Source organism: Dunckerocampus dactyliophorus, chromosome 19 (genome assembly GCF_027744805.1).
Source record: "Dunckerocampus dactyliophorus isolate RoL2022-P2 chromosome 19, RoL_Ddac_1.1, whole genome shotgun sequence".
In the NCBI taxonomy this organism is placed as follows: Eukaryota; Metazoa; Chordata; class Actinopteri; order Syngnathiformes; family Syngnathidae; genus Dunckerocampus; species Dunckerocampus dactyliophorus.
Genome location: NC_072837.1, coordinates 18146921 through 18170711, shown reverse-complemented (window position 1 = coordinate 18170711; position 23791 = coordinate 18146921). Strand labels below are relative to the sequence as shown.

At 43.5% G+C, this 23791-nt stretch overlaps 1 protein-coding gene across 1 annotated transcript in view; it reads right to left on the bottom strand.

Annotated features, from left to right (window-relative positions):
* Positions 1–1418: 1418 nt before the first annotated feature.
* Positions 1419–23791, bottom strand: part of stx7l (syntaxin 7-like) — a 28902-nt gene continuing 6529 nt past the window's right edge. Inside the window, exon 10 of the mRNA XM_054761929.1 lies at positions 1419–23664. Within this exon, the coding sequence (XP_054617904.1) occupies positions 23569–23664 (96 nt within the window). The 3' untranslated portion in view covers positions 1419–23568. The remainder of the gene's footprint in view (positions 23665–23791) is intronic.

Here is a 23791-nt window from a genome sequence, read left to right as displayed (position 1 = left end):
ATATGCATGAGCTTACTATCTATTTAATGTACTAGTCTTATTACCAGCATATGCATGAGCTTACTATTTAATGTACTAGTCTTATTACCAGCATATGCATGAGCTTACTATCTATTTAATGTACTAGTCTTATTACCAGCATATGCATGAGGTTACTATCTATTTAATGTACTAGTCTTATTACCAGCAAATGCATGAGTTTGCTATCTATTTAATGTACTAGTCTTATTACCAGCATATGCATGAGCTTACTATCTATTTAATGTACTAGTCTTATTACCAGCATATGCATGAGGTTACTATCTATTTAATGTACTAGTCTTATTACCAGCATATGCATGAGTTTACTATCTATTTAATGTACTAGTCTTATTACCAGCATATGCATGAGCTTACTATTTAATGTACTCGTCTTATTACCAGCATATGCATGAGCTTACTATTTAATGTACTAGTCTTATTACCAGCATATGCATGAGCTTACTATCTATTTAATGTACTAGTCTTATTACCAGCGTATGCATGAGTTTACTATCTATTTAATGTACTAGTCTTATTACCAGCATATGCATGAGCTTACTATCTATTTAATGTACTAGTCTTATTACCAGCGTATGCATGAGTTTACTATCTATTTAATGTACTAGTCTTATTACCAGCATATGCATGAGCTTGCTATCTATTTAATGTACTCGTCTTATTAGTAGCATATGCATGAGCTTACTATCTATTTAATGTACTAGTCTTATTACCAGCATATGCATGAGCTTACTATCTATTTAATGTACTAGTCTTATTACCAGCAAATGCATGAGGTTACTATCTATTTAATGTACTCGTCTTATTACCAGCATATGCATGAGCTTACTATCTATTTAATGTACTAGTCTTATTACCAGCATATGCATGAGCTTACTATTTAATGTACTAGTCTTATTACCAGCATATGCATGAGCTTACTATTTAATGTACTAGTCTTATTACCAGCATATGCATGAGGTTGCTATCTATTTAATGTACTCGTCTTGCAGGAGGGGGCTGTTTATTGCTGCTACAAATTAGGATGGCGGGGCCTTGGCGGAGGTCTGCCTACTTTAACACATTTAGGTCCTTGACATATTTTGCATTGGGGCCAGCCCAGGTGCAGCAGACGCTTTGAGCATATTTCCAGCAGCACCATTTCAAAGCCATTTCTTTCGGCCTTGGCAGCTCTTGCGTCCGTCACAAATTTGCTCAGCTTTGCGGTGCGGCGATCCCGACCACATCCTAACATGTCGCCATCGCCGGTTGAATTAAAACTCTTGCGGCCAACACAAGAGGAGAGCGTGAATGTAAATATGTATTCCTTTGAGGAGGCAGCCGCTTCCCCAGCAGGAACACCAACGTCCCCCCCCCCCACACCCTATTAGGCTGGCACACGACTGCATAGCTGCACTAATTAGCTTCCTGTAAAAGCCTTGGATGAAAACACGGCCTTTAATCACTCGCCGCTGCTTTTGTCTCAATGGCTGCCAAAGTAAATGTTGCTTCAAGCCCAAAGCGAGAGCGACTGAATCTGCCTCGTTGTTTGTTTTGTTGTTTTTTTTTTGCTTGGCCGCGCAGGTGTTTTCATGTTGTGAAGACTTCACCTTAACATTCCTCAAATGTCCACTTTGAAAAAGGCTTTCATGTCGGTGCGCAGGTTCTTCTTCGGGATGGTTGTTTACCAGCAGTGTGTGTGCACGTTGTACCTGCAGCGCAGCCAAATTCTCCCTGGCTTCCGCTAAACATGCCAATCAAGCTGCTTTGACCCACAGAGGAAGTCACACGCAACGCTGCAGAGCTGGGAAGTGTTATTATGGGACACATTTGAGGTTGAGGTGTTTAGACTTTCACTTCCAAGGTCCAGCGTTGCTCTGGAAGCCATCATGAGGTCCCGGTACGTTGTTCTCACAGCTCACAAAAAGCATCCAGCCGGGGGTTTAGCACCTTGGTCGGCATTTATTCTTTGGCTGCACCGTGGTGTGGGTTTCTGTTTAAGTCCCGCCTTCCCGGGTGCACCGCGATGTGTCGGTTTGTGCAGTCACTGGGCGGTCCTACATGTCAATCGTGTTGGATGTTTCCTCCATACGGACATCTTCTTTTTACTTTAGTTTGCTCATTTTCATTTTTTTAACCGCAATATAGTCAAGGATTATGAAATCATTTTCTCTGCGAGTTGAAGTCCCGCCTTCCCACACACAGACTGTATGGCGACTGAAGCGATTCTCGCTCATTGTTCGTGCGGTCATTGGACAGTCAACATGCCAATCATGTTTGATACTTCCTGGACTTATTGTTTCCTGTTCAATCTGACAGTATGGCGAGTGGACAGATCCTCCGTCATTGTTCGGTCTATATGTCAATCATGGTAGATATTTCCTGGACAGATCCTCCGTCATTGTTCGGTCTATATGTCAATCACGGTAGATATTTCCTGGACAGATCCTCCATCATTGTTCGGTCTATATGTCAATCATGGTAGATATTTCCTGGACAGATCCTCTGTCATTGTTCGGTCTGTATGTCAATCATTTGAGATATTTCCTGCACAAAGACATTTAGTTCCTTATTGTTTCCTGTTCAATCTGACCGCAACTGGTCATTGTTCGGTCTATATGTCAATCATGTTAGACATTTCCTAGACAAAGACATGTTGTTCCTTATTGTTTCCTGTTCAATCTGACAGCATTTGGGCAGATCCACTGTCATTGTTCGGTCTGTATGTCAATCATTTTAGATATTTCCTGGATAGATCCCCTGTCATTGTTCGATCTATATGTCATTAATGTTAGACATTTCCTGGACAAAGGTGACATTTTGTCTCCTGCAAAATCATGTTTGGACAGATTGTCAGTCATTGGGTGGTCTACATGTCAATCATGTTCGATACTTCCTGGACAAAGACATGTTGTTTCTTATTGTTTCCCGAACAATCCGACTATATTGCGATTGCGCGGATTCTCAGTCATTGTTTGTGCAGTCATTGGGCGGTCGGCATGCCAATTATGTGAGATATTTCCTGGACTAAAACATTTTCTTTCTTATGGTTTCCTGAACAATCTGACTATATTGCGAATGGACAGATTCTCAGTCATTGCTTGTGCAGTCATTGGGCGGTCTTATGTGTCAATTGTGTTGTTGTTGTTGTTTCCAGGACAAATATATTTTGTTTCTTACACAATCCTACACAATCTAAATGTTTGGCCATTGGACAGATTCTGAGTCATTGTTTGGTCTACATGCTATTTCCAGACATTTTGTTTCCTATTGTTTCCTGCACAATCTGACTACATTGAGATTGGACAGATTCTCAGTTTGTGCAGTCATTGGGCGATCGACATGTCAATCATGTTTGATATTTCCTGGACAAAGCCATTTGGTTTCCTGCACAATCTGACTGTATGGGAATTGGACAGATTCACAGTCACTGTTCGGTCTACATGTCAGTCATGTAAGACATTTTGTTTGTTATCGTTTACTGCGCAATCTGACGGTATCGCAGTTGGACCGATTCTCAGTCATTGGTCGGTGTACATGTCTGTCATTTTTAAAACAGAATTTTATTCATTTATATATTTCAAGAACATCTTTTTTGGAATGATTTTGTGTAATACTAACTGAAGCAGCAGCAGCCGGGCTGGTGTTCCCATGTGTTCTAATTGTTTCCAGATATTTTTTTGCACAGTGGCTAAAAGGACCCCTCCCTGTCTGGGTCTTTCCCCATGTGAGTGTGAGCTGCAAGGTCAAACACCAGCTCGTGTCTGTTAGTCCGTCCATCCGTCCGTGCGTCAGCGAGCTGGCAGGTCACGGCGGGTCGTTTTGTTACTCGACGCTTTTGCACGGATCTGCGAAATGTAGCTCGCGCGCTGACATGTTGGAATCAACACTTTTTTTCTTTTTTTGGTTATTATTGATTGCGATGAAGAATTGTGCCTGTGCAAAGAGCGTAACTGTCAGGGAGGTATTCATCGAACAAACAGCATCTGTAGTTTGGATGCTAATGAACCACCGGATTAATGTCTTCTTTTTTGGTGTCAGCTGCAAACCTGGCAGACGGCAAAATAGAAACGTTCCCACCTTCGCGGCTTTTCACAACGACATGCGATCCACCTTCACCCCCGCTGAGACACAGCGGGGGTGAAGGTGGATTCCTCAGCAAGGTGAGGAGGAAGTAATGACGCAGAAAGGAGTCATCGCTCAGCTCGCTGTCAAAACTTTCACACGCTCCTCGTAGGGACCGTGACATAAGCTAATACATCGCATGCTAAACTGTGCTAAAATGTCAGACAACTTCCTGTACAACTAAACTTGACGTAAAGTGTAACCCTGAAAAGGAAAACTAGGCAAACTATCTATCTTGCTACCTTTTTAACAAGACAGCTAACTGATGCAACAAGTTAATTCAGTTAATTCAAGTTAATTTAGTCTCGCTAATGACTAGTTAGCTAATGCAAAAGCTAGCTGACGTATCTTGCCAGTGAAATAAATCAAACTATTCCTAGTTAGTTAGCCAGATATTCTATCAATTTGCTAAGTTATGCTAGCAAAATGCCAATTTTTAAAATGTTTGACAAGACCTACAAGTAAATGTATTTAAAATGTACAGCTACCGTTCGCTAGTTAACTACTAGTAGCGTCTCACTGCTTAAGCTAGCTGATGTATCTTGCCAGTGAAATAAATCAAACTATTCCTAGTTAACCAGAAATAGCTATCAATTTGCTAAGCTATGCTAGCTAAATGCAAAATTCAAAAATGTGTGACAAGATCTACAAGTCAACTTTATTTAAAATGTTCTACTGTTCGCTAGTTAACTAGTATTAGCATCTCACTGCTGAAGCTAGCTGATGTATCTATGCTAGTGAAATACATACAAATATTCCTCGCTTGTTAACCAGATACAGTGGAACCTTGGTTAGCGTCACTCATTTGTCCCAGAAAGTCTGACTCTAAACGAAACGGACATTAACCAAATAAATTTTTCCCATCAGAAATAATGTAAATCCAATTAACCCGTTCCAGAAAGCCAAACATGTTAACGCAAAACACAAAATTACAGTTTTACATGCAGAAAAAGTTTAAGAACACAGCTGGAGTGTATTAATAACACAACAAGACGCGCGGCATATTGTATTCTAACAGAGGCAAAATTGTGGTGTAACACACTAACCGAGGCCGACGCCAACTGAGGCTCCACTCTATATTTCTGTTAGCTAGCTAAATGCAGAATGTGAAAACGTTCGACTACTTCTAGAAGCAGACTTAATTTAAAGTGTAACTTAGTTGATTAAATATGAATATTTAAAGCAGCACCCGGGAATCATTGTCGAGCTGTGCGGTCTCACAGCACCAAAACTTCTGCTTGGGAGCTTTAGGACTGATGTTAATGCTAACGCCGGCTAAAGTACGTGACATGACATATTATTCAATTTCGAATGTCATTCACACATCATCACTTGACGCCCGTTAGCTTCCTAGCTAAGCCCAGTTAGCTCATGAATCCATCAGTGGCTAAGGACGACTCTTCCGAGGAAGGAAGGGAGTTGCTAACGGCCAATATTTTTGCCCTCGCAGATTGCAGTTGTTCAAGCATGGATACCGTCACCAGTGTCACCTCCAGTGCCGGAGAGGATTTTTTACTTTTTGTCGAAAGTTAAAATATGGGAACTCCACATGAGAAAAAACACGGGAGTTTCCCGGGGGAAACGTGAGTGTTGACAGGTGTGCGTTAGCACCGCGTTAGATGAAGTTGCCATTCCAGCCGCGGCGGTGTCAGGCCGGACTGCGCCAAAAAGACATTCATCAGTCACTCCTCATTCGTCTCAGCCCAGTCCCTTGCGTCTTAAAGCGGCGCTGCCATTTTCGGCGGGCTGGTTCACAGTACAATGATTGAAATAGCCGTTACGTAACACGGAGGTGTTGTGTGACACCGTGTGAATATGAAGCCTTGTCCCAGTGAGGGCAGCCTTTACGGGGGCGCCGCCGACCGCTAGGTGTTCCGTCAAAGTCTCCAGAGGCCGCGTTCTCACACATTTTTTTTCAATTCCCCCTAAAAACACTTCAGTAAATTATTCCTCAAGTCCCCTAACTGTTTTTCCACACTCATATGGTCTTTTCCCGACCCCCCCATTAGCTAGCTTTGTGTTTCACTGGCGTTGTTTGTACGAAACAGGCTAACCAAGTTACAGATCGTACTGTTGATGTCATTTCAGTCATCATAAAACCCCACAAGCAACCAAACGCAGCAGCAGGATTGTTCCGATTGGACTTCCTGGTTAGGTCACATGGTTGCCTGGCGGCTTGTTGCTAGGCAGAATTCAAGAAGCGTAGCCCAGCCACGCACAAAGGGCTGTTTGAATGGCAGACAAGGGGCTGACTCTGCATTTCAATCACTACTCTGTATAAAATATGGAATACACACAATCTCATGCAATTCTTACCCAGATTTTTGGGAAAAATACGCATCTGAAGTCACTACAAAGACTTCAATCGTTAATCTAACGTTAATTAAATTCATTATGTTTTGTCTAATTGCAAATTCTAAGACATAAGAGGCAATTCTGACCCACATTTCCACACGACACAGATTTTTGTGCGATGTAAAGAGGCATGTTTTTCCCCAAAACTGTGTCAGAATTTTCAGACGCTACGGTTGAGTGGGCACCACCCCGCCTGCCCCGCCTGCAACGCTCCCGGCTTGTGTTAGCGGATATGTTTTGACGGTAACTCCACTTTGCACGCCGACTTTGATTTGCATTAAAACGACTCTTACGAAAAAGGCCGCTCTTGTCTTGACTGTGACTTGCGGTGGACTCGTATTCTGGTCTTCTCACGGTAAGCAGGTATGTTTGCTTTAATGTGCCTGGCAGGGCGGGCGTTCAGCGCTCCGAACTCGCCGTGTTTATGCAGGTGCAGGACGTTCAGGAGAGGGTTTTTTTTTCTCTCAGAGCGGCCCTATTGGAAAAGGGGACGCCTTTATGTGGCGTTTACCGGGACGGGCCCACAGAAGGCATTTCCTCGGGTTACTGGAAATGGAGCAGTAAAGGGTTAGAAACATGTCACGCCAGGGGGAGAAATATTTAAGTGTCAGAAACGAGACGGACACTCGCGCCGGTTTGGACATCGCTTAGCACACTTTGTGAACATTTATGTTGACTTTGCGGAGTGCTGTGGCTTGAGTGTGTGTTTTTTTTTATTCCTCACGCCAGGAGCGTTCTGAACCCAGAATGAACAAAGCTGCAAGACCAAGGACGGCCGCTGCAACGGGAATGGAGTGAGGTTCCCCGGGCTGTAAAAGTTAGCTCGTGGAAACGTGTGTTTCGTCTTTAGGCCTAAGGCTGCTTTCACACGCTCACAAGAATCAGCAGGCGAGACACAATTATTATGTCAACGCTTAACTTGTGCAGAAGTTAGCTTGGAGACTCAAGCTTAGCTTCTTTCCAGCTTTCTGTGCCCACAAAGCAATCCATGCGTATTTGTTGGAACATCAAACTTTACGGACTAATTTGTATGTTTCGCCAGGTCAAATGAACAACATTACTAATCCAGTGTTTTCCTGCAGCCCGCCACATTAGAAATTTGGCGCTAACTGTGTACCCTCGCTCATAAAACACATTATAATGGGACTGTACGGGAATGGAGTAGATGGCACCGCAACTCTGCTGCCTAACACACCTGTTCGAAGAATAAGAAGACGTAGCAGGAGGGGAGCAGTGTCGCTAGATTTTGCAATTATTCAGACCCCTGTAGATTAAAAAAAAAAACAACTAGTGACAAATCTATCAACTTTTTCTGGTCTTATTGGACACTTTTGCTCCTCGAAAAACACGCCCCAGGCTGCGTCTTGTTTGTGACATTAAAAAAACATGTTTTGCTTTAAGATATATGTACAGTATACACACACAAATTATATTCAATATTTTGTTTGGGTTGGTTTAAAAAAAAAAAAAAAAAAAGTAAAAGCGGCCCCCGCATCTTTTGATTTTTTGGTATGCGACCCTTAGTGGAAATAGTTTGGACACCCCTGGCCTACAGCCAATCAGGATGCAGAATACAATGGGCGGCTTCTCCCTTAGCCAATAAGGACACAGAACACAATGCGCGTCATACGCCGTAAAAACACAAAACTTGAAATGTAAAAAAGAACGCAGTTTTTTCTATTTTTTCATTGTACGTTTCTTAAAGGTTATGTTAAAGCCCCGTCTCGTCTCGTTCTCGTCTTGCGCATCGTCTCGTGAAGTGAGTGTGCCGTGGCAGCCCTGCATGCGTTATGCACGACACAAATGTTGTCATTGAAACCCATCTTGTCCAAAATGCCTCTAGAAACGTCCACAAACACACTGAAAAGTCATTTGTGTTGGGTTTTTTCAGGAATAAAACCAAAACCCCCAGCATGTGGAGTGATGCTATGCTGTCACTACACCAAACAACAAGCATCACCTCTCACCCGAATAGGCAACACTTTGCTGCATTCTGTGAGACATGGACGACAGCCGTGAATCTTCTGGAAATCTAGAAGGAAATGCAATGTCAGAGTAGAGCAGAGTCTATAGGGCAATCATCTATGCGCTCACATTTGAATCGTTCAGGCTCACGCAAAGGCTGACTAGTGAGTTTGTCCAGTCAGCACAGAGGGCGTTAGCAAGCTTTATGAAATGTGGCTAATTGCAGGTCGCCGCTTAGATAAGCCGATTTACTCGAAACGACGTGAGTCCAGAAATACAAAACAACAAACTGTCCAACTTTTTTTTCTGGAATCAATCAGCGCTGATTGGTTGTTCAAACATCACAACAACACCTTCACTGTGGTCCAAAAAGCATGTCAGCGTCCATATAAACACGCTGCGCGGGGCTGAGATGTACACAGCGCTCAAAGCCGATGGCTTCTTATGTACGCGCCACTTTAAAAGCTTGTCAACTTTGGCTGCAGCGCCAAATGAGCCCGCGCTCAATGAGCCATACTGTTGCTGCATGGGCGCAAACACAGATGCGCGCTTGAGCACGCCTTTCAAAACGGCGGTGAGCGCACACATACATGTGCCGTGAACTGGGTTGAGAAATTTGAAAGAAAACAAACAGGATTCCTGAGCGGTGCGCTGTGGCGTGAGGCCGCTGGACGCCGACACAAAGAGGGGCCTGTTCGGCGGGCGTACACGAGCATTCCAGCTAACAGAACAGGCTCTGGGACGCTGTTGACCTAAGCTACTTTAGAATGTTTGTGCAATAGGTTTTGACCGCTTGATTAAAAATATCGTTTGATGCCCGAGCGCCCGTGCCCGAGCGAGGGGGCAGTTCAGACTGGTCTGAGCCGAGCGACGTGAACAACATGTCCTCTCATCAATGTGGAAAAGTCAGCCACAGTCAAACTATTGAGGCTGATGTCTGTTGCTTGCTTTTTCAATTATATAACACAAGCGCCAGTCAAAGAGCAAATGTCACATCACACAAACTGCCAACAGTTCCAGCATGGAAACATCAGTCAGTCAATGCCATGTTTCGCCCAGACACTTCTCGACGGATGATCATGCAGATGGTCATGATTCCCAACTTCCATTTCTGGATGCTTGAGAAAATTCCCAAACATTTCCTCTTCAATTACTGTGATGGTTACAGTCTGTCGGATAACTTAAAACCTTCAATCTGCCAAAGTCCATTACCCGTGCCTTGACATTTTCTAGCAGGCCTGCAGACTCATTTTAGACCTGCTCCACGGTACGATCCATAATAAACGGTCCCGAACAATCAGTACCCATACTGACACACTTGACCTGACTGAGAATTCTGAATCGCTGCATTTTGTTTTTTGTTCGTGGAGAACGTAGTTGTGGTGACCATGAAGGAGTAAGATCTCGACACGCATGCTATGCTAGCACCGGCAGTCTGTTATGGCCCTGCAGTGATCCTGTAGCCTGTGAAATAAGATGTAAACAAAGGAGTGTTATTTCATGTCTACAGGGCTCTAATAATGTTAAAACCCGTATTTAGTTAGAAAGCCACCAGCAGGTTTTCTGCGCTCTAACTGCAAAAATGTTCCATTTATTAATATTGAATCCTGCTTTGCGGAAATTCACTCATCGCGGTCGGGTCTGGCACCAATTAACCACCATAAATGAGGAACGACTGTATATACAGTAAGTTGCACTTGATAACTCGCAGGACCGCCCAAGCAATTGGGAAAAAAAAATGTGACTTATAGTCGGGAAAATACGGTAGAAGAGTTCCACCATGGGCCTAAGGTTTACCGATCTGACCGATCCACCGCTCGAGGCTTTTTTGGCCCTTGTTGTGGATCAGTTTATCCTATGCAGTCCGTGTAGACCAGGGGTCACCAAGGCTTTTCCTTGTGAGAGCTACTTTTCCAAAATGAAAATGGCCAAGAGCTACTCATTTTTGTAACATTTATTTTCAGAGCTTATTTTCAACCCAAACAAAGCGAATATGCTTGTTTTACCAGAACATCAACAAAATGCTGGTGTCCACAACTCACATGTTGTATTTCACAATGCATTTCTTTCTACTGTTCTTTCATTATTAACTGAAAACCTGAATGAAAAGCTGGCTTGCGGGCACCTCATGTGGTCGTGGGGGGCTACCTGGTGCCCGCGGGCACCACGTTGGTGACCCCTGGTGTAGACTGACATACTGAAGATGTAAAAACGTCCCCAAAACACCAGCAATGTCTTCATGTCGACAACACGAGCCAGTTCGAGCCAGTGACTGCACTGTCAGTCGAGCAATGTACCTTTTTCCCCACTGCAGACAAAAAACAGATGTTGGCGGGTGTTTGTGGGTTTTCGTCCGGTGGGAAAGGGTTCTCGTTTGGTTTCTTGACGGAGACAAATGTACAAAGGATCAGACATAGAATAACACTTTAAACAGCACATTCGCATACCTCTGCCAAGGCCAGTGTGAGCAAAAAAATGTGTTTTTCCTCCAGAAATCTAGCGCAGTAAAAGTTGGCCCGCGTGGCGTTTTAGGAACAAAACATCCGATGTGGAAAAATAACAATATAATATGAGTTGCCTTGGCCTTGGTTACACCATTTCACTCACTTTCAACATAAGCCAAGCTGTAGTAGACAGACCCAAAAATGTGGTATTATGCCGTACCAAACCATTACATCCCAAATAAATAAATGGGAGAATGGCTGTGCAGGTGCCAGTCAGGAATGTTCAAACTGTGTCAGAGTATGTGTTTGATAAACAAGGGCATGTGTGCCTGGCAAATAGGAACAAGATAAATTAAGGCCACCATAAAAAGAAGTCTATATGAAGACCTTTTCAGAAAATCTTTGATGCGGTGGACGTTTTATAGCTTTGAGGGTCGCAGTGAACTGGAAACATGACGATGGAGGTCTTGCCTGAGCTGGTTAAGACTATTTTTTGTTGTACCTGACTGGAAATGAGAAAATAATAACCCAAAGAAACCGTAATGCTGACTCAAACACAGTACAGTTAAAAACCTGCAAAGCTGAAAGATCATTGAAACAACGCCAAGTGCATGTACTGTATACATGCGTCTGCAGAGTTGAGGTCTGCTTGCCATCCCAAACCCTGCTGCATCCTCACTGCTGAAAGGCAAAACTCCAGACACCGAAATGGAAAACTGTCGTCTGAGGTTCCATCTGGTGTGAAAAAATGACGAACATCTCACGACTCTGTGAGTAAACCCCTCTTCCTTCCCGCCTTCAACCCTTCGCGATGGACCGTCCTGTCTCCCTCTGCACGTCACACACACACACATACATACACACACACCTCGCCATATATCACCTGTCTGTGCTTGTGACAGCGAGCGGTGTTTGCACCTTTGCCACCTCTGCCGACACCCCTCTTAACCTTTGACCTGGACGGTCCGGTTTGACCTCCCCAACACGCTGGTTCTGTTAGCTTTGTCCACCTCTGACGTCAAAACGCCTTTAAGAGCAGGATTAACAACGGCAATTCACTCTGGACGGGAGCTGTTTTTTTAAGAACCTACTGCAAAAACACGAGTCAAAGATCCTCTATGTGACAGGAATATTCTGCTGGACGCACTGTACTTATGCCAGTCAAAGATTATCTATGTGACAGGAGAGCTCTGCTGTTTTTGAGAACCGACTGCAAAAGCCCTAGTCAAAGATCCTCTAGAAGACAGGAGAGCTCTGCTGTTTTTAAGGATGTGCTGCAAAAATGCAAGTCAAAGCTCCTGTATGTGACAGGAGAGCGATGCTGTTTTTTTGGACCTACTACAAACGCATTAGCCATAGATTCTCTATATAACAGAAGCACTTTGCTGTTTTGGAGCACCTACTGTAAAAACACTAGATCATGTACATGTGGCAGAAGCACTCTGCTGGATTTAAGGACCCACTGCAATACTGCCAGTCAAAGATTATCTATACGACAGGTGCACTCTGCTGTTTTTGAGAGCCTACTGCAAAAACACTAGTCAAAGATCCTCGATGTGACAGGAGAGCTGTGCTGTTTTAAAGATCTACTGCAAAAATGCAAGTCAAAGGTTCTCCATGAAACAACTAGCTCTCTGCTGTTTTTGAGGACCCACTGCAATTATGACAAAGATTCTCTATATGACAGAAGCGCTGCTGTTTTTAAGGATCTACAGCAAAAATGTAAGTCAAAAGATCCTCTATATGACAGGAAAGACTTGCTGTTTTTCAGGACCTACTGCAACAACGCTAGTGAAAAATCCTCTATACTCTGCTGTTTTTAGGAATCTGGGGCCACCAGTTGAATACCCCTGCGCTAAACCCCAGCCTCAAGACCTAATGCCTAAACTCTAATCCCTTAACTCTCCACCCCCCAAAACCAGACCCCAAGCACCTAATCCCAGAATCCCCAAAGTCCCAACCACATGGGAGTCCACCAACATTCAGAGTTGGTCGGGGGCCACCTTATCTTGAGGGTCTTTGTGTCCACCTCAGCCTCCATAGTCAGATACTTCCACCAGTCTGGGTGGCCTGGAGGGGGTTTCTCCAAGTTGGAAAGGGATCTAATCTCAGTTTCTCCGTAATCTCCTTAAATCCCATGCTTCCTGCTTGCCCCTCAAAGTTGAAACCTTTCGTGTAAGGCCTGATCTCCAAGCTCAGACTTTTCAACTAGGCCTGATTTGCGTTAAGTTTCCACACGCCTGCAGACATTCCTTGCGGCATGTGAGGCCGCTGATTTATCTGCAACAACAAAAAAAACAAACTTAAATGCCATCTCAGTTTGCTCTCTTTTAACGCAGCCCTTATATGTTTGCTCAGAGGAACGTAACCAGGAGAAGCAATGCGAGGAGACAAAGTACAACGACCTTGCGTGACGCCACTGATGTCATAACCTCCGTAACCGCCTCACAGCTGGTGGGAATGCAGAACGAAGCATGGAGGCCCGGGCGGGCTCAAAGGTGGCCATGTTGTTCCGCCGCAAAGGATGTGGTCACTGGTTAGACCACACACACACACACACACACACACACAAGCAAGAGCTCACCAAATTGTTATTGTGTTACATCGCAGCAAGGACTGACACAACGCTGTCATCATCATGGAAGCGTAGGAGTTAGCAATCCGCTCACTACTTGACTGCTCTGTCATGCTGAGTTATACATGATGAAACCAGGGATATGATTCTGGATGTGGAAGCAAAATACAAATACAAGGCAGAAGAAGCATTCTTGTCAAGAAGTGTCAAGTCGTACTGTCCTGTATTCTACATTGGCCACTAGGTGTCAGTAATTGTTCCGTGAGACAGGCACTAGACTCATCACTAAGGTTCCCACATTTACTGTTAACGCTGCTTGAGCAGGAGTTTTATTTACGTCTTCCACGGCTTATTTACACTTATTTTGTCTAATATTTTGGGTGATACGAGTCTACAGCCATTTAAAGCCGCGTACTGGTACGCTGGAAGTACGCTGCCCAGAAAAAAACAAGGAACTGCTAACGTGTGAGTCAATTTTCTATACTGTATATACAAATAACCTCTTAGCATATTTTTACAATGTAGCCATTGGTAGAAGTTTGGACACCCCTGGTGTAAGCAATATCTGATCAATGCCCATGGGAATAATAAACAAGAAGACCCAGGTGTGCCAATTGCAACTTTGAAGTGGATGCGAACACCCCGTCCCATCCCTCACTCATCGTATACCGAGCGACTTCCTCGTCAGGGGAAAAACATCAATATTTACCCCCAAATAAGACGAACAGAAGCCTGCAAAGCTGAGACAGGCAAACAACACGCCACAAAGCTTCTGTTGGGGAGTGCCAGTCGCAGCCGCTGCGTGCCAGCTGTAACTCATCTTTATTTATGACCAAATATTTCTCTCCTCGGGAGGAGAGCGAAAGTACATGACATGCGAAGACTTTTTGTATTTTTTTATTTTTAAACAACATTCCTTGCGCTCGCTGCGCTGGCAGCGTCGTTAGCCGGAGGCCACAAAGTAAAGCTGACATTCCTGGGATGCTGGGAAGACTTCTGAGGATGCAGCTAGGTACCAATAGCATACACCACGCTCCACTTTGACTGTTCTTTGTGTTCTTTTCAACTTGCTCAAGACATGCTGGGGTTTTCGGGACGCTGGCTTCTGCAGGGTGTCATTAATAAGATCTAAAAATAGCACGGACATCTGGAGCTTTAATAGAATAGTTGGCACGCCGCACCGCAGAAAGGAGTGCTGCAGAAACCATTAGAACACGTTAGAGTTTCACAATGAATTAAGTTAGAAATGATTTGTGCGCCAAGTAGGCAGCCAGTTTGGGGGCATGCTGGAATATGATGCCAGTTATCATGGATCATGCGGGGAAAACTGTTCAGTGGATGAAAGAAAATGAGGGGTGATTTTGCTGCATGGGTGGTGTCGCGACAGCTCATGAAAATGAAAACGAGGTTAAAAGAAATTGCATTTCAGTGTATATAGCACGTTGCAGGACGTAACCAATAAGCGACTACTGCCCCCTGCTGGAAGCAATAACCACCTTCTCCAGAAGAAGAATCAGAAGCTTTCAGGGGGCATTTTGATTTTAAAAAACAGCTATTTTTGCTATTATTTGAAAAATTATACATATAAATATGCAAATGATGAATTGTAACTATGCAATCCACTGTATATTTAAAGAAAAAAACTGTGCATCTGTGCTATATGTGACAAAGCGTTCTTTTTCCCGTTACACTTTTTTTTTTTTACATTTTTGCTGTTGGCTTTTTTTGGGTAGTTCTGTTTATTGTATCTTTACAATATACACCCTTGACCTACAATATGTATACCGTCATCACTCGCTCCATCGCGGTTCGGACATCACCCCGTCGCTATATCGCGTTTTTTGACAAATTAATTAATACATGATCGCTGTTTCGTGGATGACTGCAGCCTGTTATTTGTCCAAAAATGCATATTTAAGCAAAACGTTACCTATTCTTGGCCTAAATTAAGCACCTTCAAGCATAGTTTCAACAGTTTAAGGCAGTACAAGACATCGATAAAATGTAGTCTACTGGCCACTAGGTGTCACAAGTAACACGCACCAGACTTGTTCGCCAACGGCAGGTTTTTATAATTATTTATCTCAACAGGCACAATAATGACATAATGGTAATAATAAAAGTCATCATCATCATAACATGGGCGACTGTCGTGGCCTTACTCCAGCTTTGCACCCCTGACACACACACTAGCAAGTCTTATTTATGTCTTAAATGGCTTATTTTCTCTGATTATATTTACTACATTGGCTAATGGGAGTGTAAAGGTGACTATAGGGGTGTCATTCCATGTCTCAGGGGCTCTAATGTTAAAAATCGCATTAAGAAAGTCATAAACAGTTTTTCTATGATTCAATTATGAAAACATTCCATTTATTAATACTGAATCCTACTTTGTGGAAATTCACTTATTGAACGAGGGGTTACTGTATTATTTATGGTCATCTTTAGAATTGAATATCCATGTGGTGTCCTACCTTTCAGAAATATTCTATGAACCTTCCACCTTAGTATCTAAATTATTCTGCTCTTTTCACCTGTAAAAATGGAAAGAAATATGTGCTGAACGGTTGAAGTGACCTCATAAAAATAAGCGTAATCATTCCCTCCCTTTCACACCCAAAAGGCCGCAGTGTGAGTTATTCCTCGGCACGGCAACAAAGTGAAACATCACTCGGCGTGCGTGATTCATCTCGTACAAACAGCCTCTGTGCTCGGGTTCTTTTAATTCCGTAATGAGGACGTCTTTGATAAACGGTGCCCGCTGACAAGTTTGGCCTTGACTACAAGTGCAGTATAAGCTGGAGTGAAAGCAAGCAAGCTAAGTAAGCACGGCGTGTTCCAGGAAGCAGGACACAGGGTTTGGCTTCAATGTTCAATTGTTGATGTTTCCAAAGAACCAGCAAAGAAAGATTGCAACACTTGGTGCATCAGTGTTGTCTGTATGTTGTATTCCTGCAAAGGAGCACAAGACTTTACCTCAAAATGCCAGAAAAGCGGTAAAACTTGGGCTTTGGGCGAAAATATGCCTCTAAAGTCAAACAAAACATTATTCCATCCATCCATCCATCCATCCATCCATTTTGCTCCACTTGTCCGGGTCCGGGTCACGGGGGCATCAGTCTCAGCAGGGAATTCCAGACTTCCCGGTCCCCTGCGACCTCCTCCAGCTCCATCGGGAGGACACCAAGGCGTTCCCAGGCCAGCCGTGAGACAGCGTGTCCTAGGTCTGCCCCGGGGCTTTCTCCCGGCTGGGTATGCCCGCAACACCTCACCAGGGAGGCGTCCGGGAGGCATCCGGACTAGATGCCCGAGCCACCTCAACTGGCTCCTCTCGATGCGAAGGAGCAGCAGCTCTACTCTGAGCTCCTCCGGGATGACCGAGCTCCTCACCCTATCGCTTAGGGTGAGTCCAGCTCCCCTACGGAGGAAACTCATTTCATTCGCTTGTATCCTCGATCTCGTTCTTTCGGTCACGACCCAAAGCTCATGACCATAGGTGAGGGTGGGAACATAGATCAATTACTGCACACGCTGCGCCGATCCGCCTATCGACCTCACGCTCCAACCTTCCCTCACTCGTGAACAAGACACTGAGATACTTGAACTCCTCCACCTGGGGAAGGTGGAGGAGTTCATTCCCAACCCGGAGGGAGCTATCCACCCTTTTCCGACTGAGAACCATGGCCTCAGATTTGGAGGTGCTGAGTCTCATCCCAAAAGCTTCACACTCAGATGCAAACCGCCCCAGTAAACGCTGCAGGTCACAGCCCGATGAGGCCATCAGGACCACATTGTCTGCAAATAGCAGCAACGAGATCCTAAGGCCACCAAACTGGACTCCCTCGACGCCTTGGCTGCGCCTAGAAATTCTGTCCATGAAAATTATGAACAGAATGGGTGACAAAGCGCAGCTTTGGCAGAGGCCAACGTTCACCGGAAAAAGGCTTGACTTACTGCTGGAAATGCGGACCAGGCTCCTGCTCCGGTTGTACAAGGACCGAATGGCATGTAGTAGCGCGCCACCAATCCCGTACTCCTGGAGCACCCCCCACAGGACACTGCGAGGGACACTGTCCAGTGCCTTTTCCAAGTCCACAAAGCACATGTAGACCAGTTGGGCAAACTGCCAAGTACCCTCCAGTACCCTTGCAAGGGTGTAGAGCTGGTCCAGGGTTCCACGACCAGGACGAAAACCACATTGCACCTCCTGTAGCCGAGGTTTGACTAATGGTCGTACCCTTCTCTCCAGCACCCTGAAATAGACTTTCCTCGTGATCCCCCTGTAGTTGGAGCACATCCTCCGGTCACCCTTCTTGGAAAGGGGGACCACCACCCCGGTCTGCTAATTCAGAGGTCACACACACATGAACACGCAGGAAAACAGCGGGAGACAAATACAGTCAAACCTGTCTTAGCGGCCACCTTTATAGAAGGGCCACCTGCCTACAGCAGCCACTGAAAAATCCCCCCCAGCAAATTTACATGTTATAGACCCTGTGTATAGCAGTCACCTGTCCAACACAGCCAGCAGCCACCCATTTTGTCTCCCTTGGTCAATACCTGAGTGCATATAGCAGCCAAATTACCGAAGCTTCATGCACGAAAAAGTTTTGTTTTTCAATCAATGAAGGCGTCGTGTGTAGACTTTAATTACTGAGTCCTAGCTCAGTCACAATCATTCACAAGATCCACACAAACTGTCAGTTGCTCCACATAAAAAAGCCGTCTTCTTTTGACCTTGCTATTTCCTGGTCAAACATGTAACTTTAAGAGCATTTGCACCAAAACATTACCGCAAAGTAGGCTGGGAACAGGACGTGCTCCCAGCGACGCTACAATAAAAAAAAAAACATATGCTAGCATGCATGCGGCAGCAGGAGCAAAACTGAGTTTGGTTGTACTTAACTGAAGTATTTGATCAGTTATCAGTTATTATTAAGCCTCTAGCTTCCTTTTAGTAAGTAAAACCCTTGGCTATGATTGCACTACATTGTCATGTAGACCTACAAAGTACACTTGGAAGAACAAGAGGTGAATAAATGTATTGCAACTGATGTGAAACTGATGAGGGGTAGGATTAAATAAGCTTTGCTTCTTCCTACTCCTTTTTGGACATGCAAAATTGTGAATTGTACTATGTGATGTGCTACTGTTTGACTCATATGCATGTTCAGGATTATAACCATGAACCATGATAATAACAAGCCTAGTAGTGCTGTACAACTTTTATCAGCAGTCCGCAGTGCCCTCTACTGGTCAACATTATTATTTTTTTTTTTTCCCTTTTTTTTTCTTTTTTTCCCTCTACTGGTCAACATTCAAACTGGACGCCAACCTGTCTATAGAGGCCACCTGTCTATAGCAGCCACTTTTGCAGACTCCCTCTAGTGGCCGCTATAGACAAGTTTGACTGTATATAACGCCCAGCGTTTTGTGACGTCTGATTTTTTTGAGAAGGCATTTTTGTGATACAAATATATGAATCTTTTGAGCGCATATTGTTTTGAGAAGCCAAACTCTTGACTTAATTGTCCCCAGAAACTAAGTGGAACTATGTTCTTCATCACGGAAATCTGACCAGAACTGGACTTAGGACTTGGGGGGTAAGTCTTATTGAACTACAGTGCTGATGGGGATGTCATACAACTTCATGCCAAAAAATCCGAACTATCCCTTTAAAGCTACAATAATGTCACGTCTCACGTTCAGGCGACACCTCGTGGCCAATGTAGAACACAACATTCATAAGTCGAATGTTTGCCTTGTATTTATGTTTTAGTTCATTTCGTTAGTTCATGTAGCCATTTTTATGCTTGAAAATACTTAATTTAGACCAAGAATACGTACAATTTGCTTAAATATGCTTTTTTTAATCCTAATAATAGGCCGTAGTCAACCACAACAATCTTTTTTTTTTTTGCGATACAGGGAGGGAGCACTATAACGAGGGACGACTGTACTTCCATTTTGACCAAACAGAATGTTAGCATGTTGCTAACCGCGTAATAGCTAATGACACACAATTGTGATGTTACTCGAGTCAGTTCAGTTAAAAAAATTAAATTGAATTGAATAACATCACATTTATTTAAAGGGGGAAAAAAAAAAAACCTGCAGCTTTTAATATGCAGTTTTTATAAGCCTCTGCCCTGGCTGAAATGTATTTCGAAACAGCTTTGAAAAATAAAATAAAAAAAACATACATTCTTACTCATTTTGTTATGTATGAATTGTAATGGGAGTCCACCTAATTCACTTGTCAACACTTCCAATTAGATTACTCTATTGTCACCCCTATGCCACTAGGAGGTACCACATGCTGTGTATATAAGGAATGCTATGATATGCTGTGATGGAATAACCATCGCTCCTCATGAGGTCTCCCATGGCAGCAAAGCTTAGTTTTTATTTAACATGAACAACTAACGAGCTTCAAACGCAACACCTCATTACGACTCACAGCAGAAGCGGCTTTTCCTGCAGGGAAGGAAAAACCAGCTGGACTCCTTTGCAGCAACCTGCTACATTCTCCGTAAGCCACCTATGCCTGAACACTCGCTGTCCCGCTGACGCACATTCTGGCCTCCCGGCGGCCAAAGTGATGTATTCGCACCACCTAACCGCCCTCCCTGCCTAGCAAACATATTCCTTCAACGTGTCAGCAATCCGTTACTTCCACCGTCACCGTCCAAGTCCAACCATGACTCGTTCGGCGTTTACGAGTGGCCCTGATCTCATACCCTCGTGGCGGCACATTTCCAGCGCAAAGGTGACGCACGGTGCGGTTTTCAACTCTGTCAACGGTCGTTTAAATTTGACCCAAAACACACTTTCATCCCCTTGAATTCTGGTGCGGTAGTGTAATCTTTGACTGTCACAATATTTTCACTCATTTTTGGTTATTTTCCACCTGTTAGGAGAACATAGGGGGCTGGAAATGACAGTGGGTTTAACAGTGTTGAACGGTGTTCCACAGGGATATGTTATACAGGCCTCCCTCGTTTATAGCGGGTAACTGGCCAACCAGACCGCATTAAATGAATATACGCTATATACAATTTAATGTTAATAAGTGGAGTATTTTCATAGTTAAGAGTATAGAAAACCTGTTTATGACTTTCTAAATATGTTTTTTAACATTATTAGAGCCCTATAGACACCATAAGACTCCTATTATTCAGTGTTTACATCAAATTGCAACTCATGCTGCAGGGACTCTGCAAACTAGCGAGCTAACAAGCTAGCAAGCTGGTAAGCTAACCAGTGAGCCTGGAATTTATGTCTTCTAAAGTTAAGAAGCCAAAAACATACCACTTCCACGCGGGATCAGAGGATAACTTTTTTTCACTCTATCCTGTGGGACATGCCATGGCTGACTTCATGCAGTGTTAATGTAATGTCATGTTAGGTAATGTCTCTATGTTTTGTGGTTTTACTGCTGCCTAGTGACCAGAATACTACATATCATGTATTTGTCATGTATTTCCATATGTTTAGAGTAATAATAGACCAGAGTCTACCACCAAACAGTCATCATTTATTCATTTCTGAAAACCCACAATATAGTGAGGGAGCGATAATCAAACCATGATATTGCAAAGGACGTCTGTAGTCCACTTCTACTGTTTTGTATTTGACATTTTACAGTTTTTAACATAAAACTATGAGATGTCTTTGAAAGCAGGGCTTGCTGAGTGAACACTATTCTCAAACTGTGCAATGAGTTGGAAATGACAGAATTAATGATTTTAATTAGGGGTACACAATAATTATCTGACCGATGATTACCAGGCTGATATGAGGGAATTATGACATATCGATAAATCCGATATAATTAAAAATAGCTCCGATAACCGATAATTAAAAAAAAAAAGTTCCAATGAGGCGAAATTACCCGTACTGTGCGGGTGAGCAAATCAAGCTCTCCTTTTTTCTCCTGCCAGTGACGTTAACGGCCTGTCGTTACTTTCCGGGGAAGACATTTTGTGTGCTAGATGTACCAAATGCTCCATGATGAGGGTGGAAAAAAACCCCATCAAGCACACAAAAAACCTTATCAAATGTCCTTGGCATCACACAAGCTGCTCAGAGCGTGTGCCCGAATACAGTGTACCTTGCTGGGCCACGCCAGGTGGCTCCTCCAGCTCTACACTCCGGTTCTCCTGATCTCCGTAGCGGCACACCAGCTGCTTGGCGTGTGTGTCCGAATATAGTGCACTTTGCTGGGCCACAGTGGGTGGCTCCTCCCGCTCTATACTCTGGTTCTCCTCATAGTAGTCATGTGGTAGTAATAATGTCATGATAATGGATTAGGACAAATCAACAGGTACAGTTGGTCAAATCCAAATGTGTTCCAGTCCTTCTTACCTCCAGGTGTGCACAAACTACAGTTAAATTTAAATTTAAAAAGTAGATAATTGGCTGTAATTTTAATCAATTCAAGGTGTCACAAACAGGACTCTTCTCACTTTGCTATGATAAGGTTCATTTATTCATAACATTTTCGCACACAGGAGGCAGCAAAGTCTTCATTAAAAAAAACAATCAGCAGTCTATGCACTTTTTTTTCTTTTTTTGGCAGCTAACTGGATTTTAGCTTCCTTCATATCACCAAGTTAGACAAGGCAGCATTGTTAAAATCACGACAACTTCCTGTGAGGTACGTTAAGCTTATTATTCATTATTTAAAAACTCAAAACTAATTATTTTTTTTTTAAAGAGGCAAACTTGCTACAAATTGTGCGTTATGGTATATACAGTCAAACCTGTCTTAGCGGCCACCTTTATAGAAGGGCCACCTGCCTATAGCAGCCACTGAAAAATCCCCCCCAGCAAATTTACATGTTATAGACCCTGTGTATAGCAGTCACCTGTCCAACGCAGCCAGCAGCCACCCATTTTGTCTCCCTTGGTCAATATCTGACTGCATATAGCAGCCAAATTACCAACTCAAGTAGAAGCTTCATGCACGAAAAAGTTTGGTTTTTAATTAATGAAGGCGTCGTGTGTAGACTTTAATTACTGAGTCCTAGCTCAGTCACAATCATTCACAAGATCCACACAAACTGTCAGTTGCTCCACATAAAAAAGCTGTCTTCTTTTGAGCTCGCTATTTCCTGGTCAAACATGTAACTAAGAGCATTTGCACCAAAACATTACCGCAAAGTAGGCTGGGAACAGGACGTGCTCCCAGCGACGCAACAATAAAAAAAAAATACATATGCTAGCATGCATGCGGCAGCAGGAGCAAAACTGAGTTTGGTTGTACTTAACTGAAGTATTTGATCAGTTATCAGTTATTATTAAGCCTCTAGCTTCCTTTTAGTAAGTAAAAGCCTTGGCTATGATTGCACTACATTGTCATGTAGACCTACAAAGTACACTTGGAAGAACAAGAGGTGAATAAATGTATTGCAACTGATGTGAAACTGATGAGGGGTAGGATTAAATAAGCTTTGCTTCTTCCTACTCCTTTTTGGACATGCAAAATTGTGAATTGTACTATGTGATGTGCTACTGTTTGACTCATGCATGTTCAGGATTATAACCATGAACCATGATAATAACAAGCCTAGTAGTGCTGTACAACTTTTATCAGCAGTCCGCAGTGCCCTCTACTGGTCAACATTATTATTATTATTTTTTTCCTTTTTTTTCCTCTACTGGTCAACATTCAAACTGGACGCCAACCTGTCTATAGAGGCCACCTGTCTATAGCAGCCACTTTTGCAGACTCCCTCTAGTGGCCGCTATAGACAGGTCTGACTGTATATTCATGTTCGAGTGTTTAACACATGAGCTCATCAAAGCTCCTTTGTTAAAATATGCCTCATTTCTATTCCAAATACTCAACTAAAACAATTTGTACATTAACAAGTAATTTGAACTTAATACTACAGTACATGCCAACGTTTGGGTCAATTTTTCCATGCAGGTGGGATTTGTGGACCTATATGGATTGTCTACATATGGAATCTTTGGCCATTTCATTAGGTACACCTGCACAATCCAATCCAAGAGTCGCTTGAGAAAGTGAGCCTCCGGAAAGACAATAACAGTCACTTTAAGGAGCGTGAGCATCCCTCACTTACTGACGGAGGCCCAGATGATGAGTCCAATAACAACAATGACAACAACCAACACTAAAATCAGGATGCACATCTTCTTCCGAGAGCTCCGCTTGATTGATTGAGGTTTAGGGAAGTGGGGAGGGACAAAGATGGAAATAAAAATAGAATGATTATTCATGTAGCGAGTGAAGCTTTTGTCCAAGAGACAGAGGTTAGAGGGTTTATTTGGTATGCTG